Here is an 11,553-nt window from a genome sequence, read left to right on the forward strand (position 1 = left end):
GATCAGTTTGAAAGAATGTTTAGATGAAGCTGCAATTATTCAAATGCCATATGCATTTCGTAGACTTTTTGCTACTTTATTGGTGTATTGTGAACCAACAGAAGTTAGAACACAATAGATTGTAGAGGAGGATAGATGAAGCAGATATCCAAGCATCATTAAAGTTGAACAATGAACAGAAAGTTGCTTATGTGATCATCAAAACAATTAATACAAATACATATGCAACATTCTTTATAGATGGCCTTGAAGGAACTGGAAAAACCTTTTTTATCGAGCACTTTTAGCTACAAAAGGTCAAAAGGAATGATAGTTTTGGAAATTGCAACATCTGAAGTAGCAGCATCAATATTGCTAAGTGGTCGAACTACACATTCTAGGTTCAACATTCCTTTGGAAGCAAGTGAAACATCGATGTGCAACATATCAAAGCAAAGTGCAGAGGCAAAATTAATTCGGAAAGCAAAATTGATAATTTGGGATGAAGCTCCAATGACAGAAAAGTATATAATTGAATCAGTTGATAGAACATTGAGAGACATAATGGATTGTCCCCACCCATTTGGAGGTAAAGTAATTGTCTTTGGAGGTGATTTTCGTCAAGTGCTTCCAGTGCTTCCTAAAGGAACAAGACAACAAACAGTGGCAGTAAGTTTGAGAAAATCATATCTCTGGGAAAAAATGCACAAAATTCAGCTCAAGAAAAATATAAGAGCATATGACGATACAAGATTTGCAGATTTTATATTGCGTGTTGGAGATGGAAACGAGTCCATCATCAAAGATGATATCATTAAATTGCTTGAGGACATTGTAGTTGCGAATGATTCTGAAAATGATGCAAAAGGGATATTCATTAGGAAAATCTATCTTGATCTAGAACTACATGTAGGAGAATCAAACTACGTAACAAATAGAGCTATTTTGGCAACCACAATACCCATGTTGATAGTTTAAATGAAGAAATGATAAAACTTTTTCTAGGAGAAAGTACAACCTTCATCAGTTTTGATCAAGCAATAGATGATACTAGTTCTTACTATGAAGAAGGGTTCTCAAATTCTCTACTACCAAATGGAATATCACTACATAAACTTATATTAAAGGTGAATTGTCCGATTATGTTATTGAGAAATTTGGATCCATCTAATGAATTGTGTAATGGGACAAGATTGGTATGTCGATCATTTAGCAAGAACATTATATATACTGAAATAGCAATGGGTGATCATGTAGGAAAATAAATTTTTATTCCACGAATACCATTAAGCCCACCAAATGACAATGGATATCCATTCAAGTTCAAGAGAAAACAATGTCCCATTCGCCTATGTTTTGCAATGACAATTAACAAAGTACAAGGACAAACAATTCCTAATGTTGGAATATATCTTCCTAAAAATGTGTTTTCTCATGGACAACTTTATGTTACGCTGTCTAGAGGACTTTCAATGAAGACAACCAAAGTTTGGATCAAGCCTATGGGTGACAATAAGTTACTTTCAAATTGTACAAAAAATATTGTCTATAAAGAAATCCTTTTTTGATATATGTAAGTCTTACATATTATCTTATACTTTAGTCTAATTGTTGTAACTTCTTTCTGTATACATCTAATTCTATTGCATTGTAAATTTTGTACTTTTAAATTTAGCACAACATAAACATATACATGCAATGTTTACTATAATCTAAAGCTACATATTATACGTGTCATGCACGTGACTTTTACTGGTATCATTATGTGGTGTTTGACCATTAATTTGTTCTTCTTGTGGATTGTTAACATAGTCAACAACTACATGACTAACAACTTGAGAACAAGTTATAGATAAAGGAATTTTCACCCTAACTTCTTGAATTTCCACTTTACGTGGTTACAAAATTTCACTAATTACATCATTCTCAATGAACCTTACATTTCCAATTTCAACTATTCTCATACTGTGGTTAGGAATATAAAATCTATACCCTTCTGATTTTTCTAGATAACCAATGAAGAAATCATTGGTTGTTCTTCAATCCAGATTCTTTTAGTGTGGATTATAAATTTTTACTTTTGTTTGACAACCCTAAACATGTTGGTGCCTTAAACTAGGTTTCCTTCTTATCCATAGTTCAAAAGGTGCCTTTGGAACTGACTTACTATGAACCCTATTTAAAAAATATCAAGCGATTTTTAATGTATACATCCACAAGAACACAGGTAAAAACGAATTAATTAGCATGGTTATAACCATATTCATTAATGTACGATTATGTTTTTCTGCAACACCATTTTGTTATGGTGTTTTTGGTATTGTGTATTGAGCATATATGCCACGACTTTCTATGAATTTAGCAAATGAGTCAAAACAAGGTGCTTTTCTCATCATATTTTCCATAAATTTTATAAAGTTCTTAGCATTTTTAATATTGTAATTGTGGACTTGATATTGTTTGCTACAGTAATTCACATAAACATTAGAATCAATCTATTTAATCTTTTCCAAATTTTATAGAAAAGATCTATCCTCATCATTGCTAGGAGAAGTAAATGCAGCTAGTTTCTCACTTAAGAGTGCCAAATCAAGATCCAAAACTCCAAGTTGGAATTGAATTTATTTGCACCAAACAGAGAAATTGAGTTCATTAAACTTGATTATAAACATAGCATGCAAATGGATAAAAACCAGAGCATATGCTACAATTACAAAATAAATAAGCTTGTACTGTAACGACCCAACTCCTTATACTAAACCGAAGTCATTACTATTTTAAAAGATAAATAAAATTTATAAATTTTAAAATAGAAAGATAAAACACAACCTCGAATTTCTCATTAAAAGCATAAACAAATGTATATGAAAATAATTCTAAAAGTAAAATCTTAACTCGAGCCCTATCTAGTTTTAAAGAAATAAAATAACAATAAAAAAATAAATAAAAATGCAAAAACTGGAATCCGAACAATGACATAAAGTGGAAGAAAAATGATCTCTATGGCTGGCCACGGTCACTTCTTGTCAGTCGCCAGCTTGCCTTTGCCCTTACCTCTACCTTTGTCTGAAAAATGAAACAAGAAAGAGTGAGTATAAAAATATACTCAGTAAGGGACTCACTACTAGTCCCGCTTGGTGCCTGTTAACTTCCTATTAGAATCCTATAAAGTGGTACCCCTGAACTGGCACGTTCTCGAACACGTGTAATCTATGATCCCGTAGGAACATATCTGGTCTTCGGTGAACCCAAAGAACACCTAGGATAAACTGGTCTTTAGTGTACCCGAAGGAAACACTAAGACAATCAGGCTGTGAATGACCCCGTCGAATCACTCATAATCATGTCTATGTCAATGTCAATGTCATACTGGACTGGTGATCCTGTCGGACCACGTAGTCATAAAAAGGTGGTGATCCCGAGGGACACCCATGTGGGTACGACTCTAATAGAAGAAAACTAACAGCACACCCTATCCATAGCACGTAACATGTCATAACCGTTTCATAAACATGACATATCATAACAATCATAGCATACTTAACCAATATCGTAAACATGAACATAACGCAGTCATCCTCATCAACATACTACTAGTCATAACATAATATCAGTTCATGACATCTGTAAAGACCCAACTTTTCCGGACTAAGCTGAGGTCACTACCAAATACCAACACTCGACCATTCAACATAAAATTTTAAAACGGACCAGATACGATTCATTAAAACAGTATAAACCTTACAAAAGACAGTTTCGGGCCCTATTTTAAATAATTCAAGAAAAACCACAAAATAAAATGTCAAGTCACCAGTCCAAAATCACAGTCAAATTATTCTGACAAAATACATAGCGGAAGCGAAAAGAAAACCGGACGCGTCCGTATGGCCTTCACGCATCCTTCCTGCCTCTCGTCGGTCTGCCCCTCGCTGTACCCCTACCTGAAAAGTTAAAGAAGAGAAAGGGTGAGTATAAACATACCCAGTAAGGGACCCACTACTGGGCCCGTTAGGGGACAACAGTTAACTTCCTATTCGGGGGTACCCTACATATCAGTCTAGTGCTCCCGAAGGATGCACATATCAGTCTAGTGCTCCCGAAGGATGCACATATCAGTCTAGTGCTCCCGAAGGATGCACATATCAGTCTAGTGCTCCCGAAGGACGCACATATCAGTCTAGTGCTCCCGAAGGACGCACATATCAGTCTAGTGCTCCCGAAGGATGCACATATCAGTCTTGTGCTCCCGAAGGATGCACATATCAGTCTAGTGCTCCCGAAGGATGCACATATCCGTAAGGCACACTACCCCATAGATGAAGCTAACCGTTACCCCTCAGTCCAAACTAAACTGTCTACATCAATCACATCCCAACGGCATTCATATCACAGTCCCGCCATAGGCTTTATCAGTCAGATAGTATAAGTTTAAACATCTACACCCTCAGTTGTTATATGCATTACCGATTCACACACCAATAGGGAAAACCCTAGGTCCAATCGACTAACCAACCAAAACCGGACTCACGGTCCATCCCCGTCCAAATTCCATGAACCATATCCAGACCGGTGTTTACTACATACTGAACCATAACTTCAAGGTCCATCAACATAAAATCTCAATCCACAATTATCAGTCACAGTATATTCACAGCAGACAGCATATAATATCAGTATTTAACAGCCAACACGCATACAGTTATTCAGTACAGTCACTAACGTGTAATTCCCTGTGAATTACTACGTTTTCAGCCTGGACTCGGGGTCCAGTAGTAGGAAAACCCTTACCTGAAACTCGGTTATGCTCCTCGATCGAAATCCACGCTCGACAGATCTACCTAACGAAACACGAAAGTTTTAGTTGGTGACTTTAGTAGCAGTTGTTTTAAAAAGGTTATCCGTTGACTTACCCAAGGAAAAGAAGCTATCTCCAATCAGGTCTGCCGCGGAACCCGAGAACTTAAGCGTCAACTCTGTACTACCTTCAAGGGAGAAAAGTAGGGCCACATCTTAATCCAACATTCAAACTCGAATCGGACGAGGTAACTTTAGGGAATTCATCAAAACAACCCTTACCGAAGACTCCCCGTGAACCGAAGTGGAGGAAGGAAGGCTTAGGTGGCTCGGCTCACTCGGCTCAGCTCGGCTCGGCTCGGCTCGGCCCGGCTCGGCTCGGCTCGGCTCGGCTCGGCTCGGCTCGGCTCGGTTCGGCTCGCGGCTCGGCTCACTCGGCTCGCGGCTCGGCTTGGTTCGGCTGGCGGCTCGGCTTACTCGGCTCACGGCTCGGCTTGGTTCGGCTCGCGACTCGGCTCACTCGGCTCACGGCTCGGCTTGGTTCGGCTGGCGGCTCGGCTCACTCGGCTCGCGGCTCGGCTTGGTTCGGCTCGCGGCTCGGCTTGGTTCGGCTCGCGGCTCGGCTCGCGGCTCGGCTCGCGGCTCGCTCGGCTTAGGGCTCGGCTCGGACAAGAATGGCGGCTCGGGTACGGCTCGGACTGGAAACGGGTTCGGGTCGGGTCAGCTTGGAACCGGGTCGGGTTGGACGAAAACGGCAGCCACGGTTTTATTTCTCTCTTCCGGCGACGGCGGCGTTCCCCTCCGTGCTCTGTCGGCGTCGGAACACGAAATGATGAAGGGGAGGGTGCCGGCGGTGGTAGAAACGAAGAGAGAGAGATGGAGAAGCGTCGGCTGCCGGCGGTTGGAGGCGAAACAGAATGGATGGAAGCCGCGGCGGGCGAACGTCGGTTGTCGTCGGTGAGGGGCTGTAAGGAAGAAGAAGGAGAGGAGAAGGAGAGATGGGCGATGGTGGCGGAGAGACGGAGGAGAAGAGAATGAGGGAAGAGATAGCCGTCGGAGATGGAGAAGGAAAACGCGGGCGGCGCGCGGCGTGAGGAAGGAGGAGACGGGAGAGGAGAAGAAATTTCGGGGGGGGGGGGGGGTAGCGGCGCGAGATTAGGGTTTGGGGGGTTTTTTTTTTTAAGTTTATTATATATATATATATATATATATAATTCTTAATTATTTTATAATATTAATAATATAAATTATATAATAATATATATATTAAATATAAATAATAATAATAATAAAGTAATAATAATAATATATTAATAATATTAACATTAAATAAATAACAATTTATTATAATTCTATAATATAAATTAATAATAATAATTATAATAATATTTCTATATATATTTTTAGAAATAATAATATTTCTATAATATTAATTAATAATAATAATTATAATATTAATATTATAACAAATAAAATACATATTAATAATAATAATATAATTAATATTATATTATTATTATATCAACTTGCACTTTACGTAAAACGAGGAAAATTTTACCTTAAATTTTTCGGAGCGTTACATTCTTCCCTCCTTGGGGAACTTTCGTCCTCGAAAGTTTATTTCTCGAACAGTTCGGGATAACGGGATCTCATGTCGTCTTCACGCTCCCATGTAGCCTCTTCTACCCGGTGATTCCGCCATAAGACTTTAACTAGGGGAATTTGTCTATTTCTCAACGTCTTCACCTCTCTAGCGAGCACCTCAACAGGTTGTTCAACATAGCTCAAATTTTCATCAATCTCTAGTGGCTCGTAATCCACTACGTGGGATGGATCTGGCACGTACTTCCTCAACATAGAAACGTGAAACACATCGTGGACTGTCGAGAGTGATGGAGGCAACGCCAAGCGATAAGCTACAGGGCCAATCCGCTCCAGAATCTCAAACGGCCCAACAAAACGGGGACTCAGCTTTCCCCTCCTTTCAAAACGCACGACACCTCTCATAGGTGCTACCTTTAAGAACACCTTATCCCCTATCTCAAACTCAAGGTCCTTCCGCCTCACATCTGCATAACTCTTCTGCCTACTCTGAGCGGTATGCATGCGTGATCTAATCTTCTGTATCGCTTCGTTAGTAGACTGAACTAACTCAGGACCCATCAACCTTTGCTCACCTACCTCATCCCAGCAAACCGGGGATCTACAACATTTGCCGTACAGGGCCTCAAACGGTGCCATGCCAATAGTAGCCTGATAACTGTTATTATAAGCAAATTCCATCAAATGTAAGTGGGAGTCCCAGCTACCTGGAAATTCCAATGCACACGCTCGCAACATATCCTCTAAAACTTGGTTCAGACGCTCAGTCTGACCGTCAGTCTGTGGATGGAAAGCTGTACTAAAATCTAACCTCGTGCCCATAGCAGTCTGCAAACCCTTCCAGAATTTGGAAGTGAAACGGGCATCTCTATCAGAAACAATCGACACTGGCACTCCGTGTAATCTCACTATCTCAGACATGTATAACTGTGCCCACTTACTAGCAGTATAGGTGGATTTACCCGGAACGAAGTGCGCTGATTTAGTAAGTCTGTCCACCACAACCCAAATCACTGTAAAACCCCTCAGAGTTCTCGGTAGCCCTGTAATGAAATCCATGGACACGTTCTCCCACTTCCATTCCGGTATGCTCAAAGGTTGTAATAAACCCGCTGGTTTCTGCCTTGGTGCCTTAACCTGCTGGCACACCAAGCATTTACTAACAAATTCTGCTACTTCTCTCAGATAATAATTCTGTCTTAACCGCACTATCTGACGGAACACAGAGGCGTCTCTCAAACAACAGTCCACCATCAGAGGATAACGAGAACTCGGCCGTTTGCCCTGCCTCTGCTAGGCCACGTTTCTCAACCAGATAAGGATCGTTACTCTGAGCATCAATGATCTTCTGCCTCAAAGTCGGCTGTACCGTCAACTGGGCTAACTGCATAGTAACTGCACCCACTGACACTGCAATCTCAGCCCGCTCAAGATCCCGATGCAATGGGGCCTGTCGGGTAATAAGTGCTGCCGAATGTGATACCTTTCTACTAAGAGCATCAGCTACCACATTCGCCTTGCCTGGATGATACAGTATCTCACAATCGTAATCCTTCACTAACTCAAGCCATCTCCGCTGTCTCATATTCAATTCTTTCTGAGTAAAGAAGTACTTCAGGCTCTTATGATCTGTGAATATCTGTATCTTTTCACCGTATAAATAATGCCTCCATATTTTCAAAGCAAAAACCACTGCTGCCAACTCTAGGTCATGTGTAGGGTAGTTCTGCTCATGACTCTTCAACTGACGAGACGCATAAGCGACCACCTTACCCTGCTGCATCAAAACACAACCCAGACCCTTCTTGGAAGCATCACTATAAATCACGAAACTGCCAGAACCATCAGGTACCGTAAGAACCGGCGCGGTAACTAGCTTCTGTTTAAGGGTCTGGAAACTGTCCTCACATGCCTTGCTCCAAACAAAAGGAGCTCCCTTTCTGGTCAACTGAGTAAGAGGAGTAGCTATACGGGAAAAGTTCTCCACAAACCGTCGATAATAGCCTGCTAAACCCAGAAAGCTACGAACCTCACTGACTGTGGAAGCTCGGGTCCAACCGGTGACTGCCTCTATCTTAGCTGGATCCACAGAGACTCCATCCTTAGAAACCACGTGGCCCAGAAAGGACACCTGCTTCAGCCAAAACTCGCATTTCGAGAACTTTGCATACAACTTATTATCCCGAAGTGTTTGCAAAACCATACGTAAATGCTCCTCATGTTCGGCCTCCGTCTTGGAGTATATCAAAATATCGTCGATAAACACGATCACAAAAGTATCTAGGAACTCCCTAAACACTCTGTTCATCAAGTCCATAAACACTGCCGGAGCATTCGTCAAACCAAAAGACATCACAATAAACTCGTAGTGTCCATATCTGGAACGAAATGCTGTCTTCGGTACATCCTCATCCTTAATTCTCAGCTGATGGTATCCCGACCGAAGATCAATCTTAGAGAACACTGTGGCTCCCTGTAACTGGTCAAATAGATCGTCAATCCTGGGCAAGGGATATCTGTTCTTTACGGTTACCTTATTCAACTCCCTATAGTCAATGCATAGACGCATCGATCCATCTTTCTTCTTAACAAATAAAACTGGCGCACCCCAAGGTGACACGCTCGGTCGAATGAATCCCTTATCAAGCAATTCCTGTAACTGTACCTTCAGTTCTTTCAATTCTGCGGGGGCCATTCTGTAAGGGGCTCTGGATATAGGAACCGTGCCCGGCTCCAACTCTATGGCAAACTCAACCTCCCTGTGCGGAGGCAACCCTGGAAGTTCCTCAGGAAAGACATCCGGATAGTCCCTCACTACTGGTTCTGATGACAGGGATACATCGGCCTCTCTAGTATCCACCACGCTCGCTAAGATACCCCAAGTACCCTGACTGAGCAGTTTACTGGCCCTGATGGCTGAGATTACCTGAGGCAACGACTTTGACCCTCCTCCCTTAAATTTAAAACTGGCCATCGAGGGAGGGTTAAACGTTACCTCCTTACGTGAACAATCTATACTGGCGTGATTAACGGCCAACCAGTCCATACCCAGGATTACATCAAAGTCTAGCATATCCAGAACTATCAGCGTTACTTCAATCACATGACCTGCTATCTCAATCTGACATGCCTTCACCTTTTCCTTCGACAACATACATTCCCCGGAAGGAGTAGATACTGACAGAACATGGTGTAAGGGCTCTACCTCTAAGCGGGCATGCGACACAAACGCGGAAGAGATAAAAGAATGCGACGAACCCGAATCAAACAAAACTAAGGCGTAATGCCCCAACACTGGGAGCGTACCTGTTACTACTGTGCCTGCCTTCTCAGCCTCGGTCCTGTTGGTAGCAAAGACTCTACCCTGATGTGGAGCACCTGCTCCCTGATTCTGCGCGATCCCCGTGACTCTCAACGGGCATCTATCAGCTGTATGACCCTCTTGCCTGCACTTAAAGCAGGTCCTGGTCCCGAATAAGCAACGGCCCAGATGGTGCTTCCCACAAGTGGTACACAACGGCTTTCCTCTGGCAGCCTCTCCTGTCTCAAAAGGTTTCTGCTGGAAGCTGCGAAACTCACCACCGGGTCTGAAATTCCGCTGTGGCACTGGAACAGGCTGCTGCTCAGCCTTCCTCTTCTGTCCAGACGTCGAACCTCTACCAGCGGTCTTAGACGAGTTGGCCCTCTCCTGTAACTGAGATCCACTGCCAGGCGCAGTGCATCGACATGAGTAGCAGGTCTGAAAGCTCGGACCAAACCCTGAATGTCCAGTCTGAGGCCTCTAACAAACTTGTCAGCTCTGGCTGCCTCGGTCGCTATCATCTCGGGAGCGAAGCGTGATAACATGTCAAACTCCGCATCGTACTGCTCCACGGTCATGTCACCCTGCTCTAAGTTCAGGAACTCCTGCCGCTTGGCATCTCTCAAACTGGCAGAGAAGAATTTCGCATAGAAACTCTCCTTGAACTGCTGCCACGTGATCTGACTCACATCACCACCTAGCATCCTCTCTGTGGTCTCCCACCATGCAGTACCTCTGTCAGTCAACATAAAAACAGCACACTGAACCTTCTGATCCTCAGGGCATTTCATGTAACGGAATATGGTTTCTAAGGACGATAACCACATCTGAGCCCTGGTGGGGTCCTCCAAAGACCCATCGAACGTCGTGGGATTATACTTCCTGAAATCCCTCAGATGCTTAGCCTCTGCCGACAACTGATCCGGCACAAACTGGGGCGCAACTGGTACTGGAGCCGGAGCTGGAGCAGGAACTCGTGCTGGAGCTGGCGCTGGAGCTGGCGCCGGAGTTGGCGAGGCAGGCTTCTGCTGCTCCCGCATCTGCATAATCATATCTCTAAACCTCTGCTCCATGGCGGCTAGGTCCGCATGAGTAACTGGCACAGCCGGGTCAGGGGCTTGGGCTACAGGCTGCACCTCAGGCTGAACGCGTCCTGCTCCCCTTCCTCGGCCTCCTCGGCCACCCCTACGTGCACCTCTCCTTGGTGGCATTTTCCTAACAACCACCAAACGATTCCTTTAGTCATAAATGGTAATTGAATCTGCAGTTTAACTTAGGTAAGGTAATGCATGTAGAGTTATACATATACTTTCATGAGAGCGTACCTGACGAGCGGCAAGGATCGTTTCAGCCATAAGGACACAAAACACAGACTCACATTATAAGTCAGTCTACAGAACCTAAAACTTAGGCTCTGATACCAACTGTAAAGACCCAACTTTTCCGGACTAAGCTGAGGTCACTACCAAATACCAACACTCGACCATTCAACATAAAATTTTAAAACGGACCAGATACGATTCATTAAAACAGTATAAACCTTACAAAAGACAGTTTCAGGCCCTATTTTAAATAATTCAAGAAAAACCACAAAATAAAATGTCAAGTCACCAGTCCAAAATCACAGTCAAATTATTCTGACAAAATACATAGCGGAAGCGAAAAGAAAACCGGACGCGTCCGTATGGCCTTCACGCATCCTTCCTGCCTCTCGTCGGTCTGCCCCTCGCTGTACCCCTACCTGAAAAGTTAAAGAAGAGAAAGGGTGAGTATAAACATACCCAGTAAGGGACCCACTACTGGGCCCGTTAGGGGACAACAGTTAACTTCCTATTCGGGGGTACCCTACATATCAGTCTAGTGCTCCCGAAGGATGC

General features: G+C 43.0%; 1 protein-coding gene across 1 annotated transcript; it reads left to right on the top strand.

Moving 5' to 3' along the window:
• Nucleotides 1-240: 240 nt before the first annotated feature.
• On the top strand, nucleotides 241-957 carry LOC107991762 (uncharacterized). The gene has a single exon (XM_017047113.2). The coding sequence runs from the start codon at nucleotides 241-243 to the stop codon at nucleotides 955-957; it is 717 nt and encodes a 238-aa protein (XP_016902602.2).
• The last annotated feature ends 10,596 nt before the right edge of the window (nucleotides 958-11,553 follow it).

The sequence above is a fragment of the Cucumis melo genome, chromosome 8 (assembly GCF_025177605.1).
Source record: "Cucumis melo cultivar AY chromosome 8, USDA_Cmelo_AY_1.0, whole genome shotgun sequence".
Taxonomy (NCBI): domain Eukaryota; kingdom Viridiplantae; phylum Streptophyta; class Magnoliopsida; order Cucurbitales; family Cucurbitaceae; genus Cucumis; species Cucumis melo.

Coding starts and splice junctions, on each gene's coding strand:
- LOC107991762 (XM_017047113.2), top strand. CDS start 241: ATGGCCTTGAAGGAACTGGAAAAACCTTTTTTATCGAGCACTTTTAGC.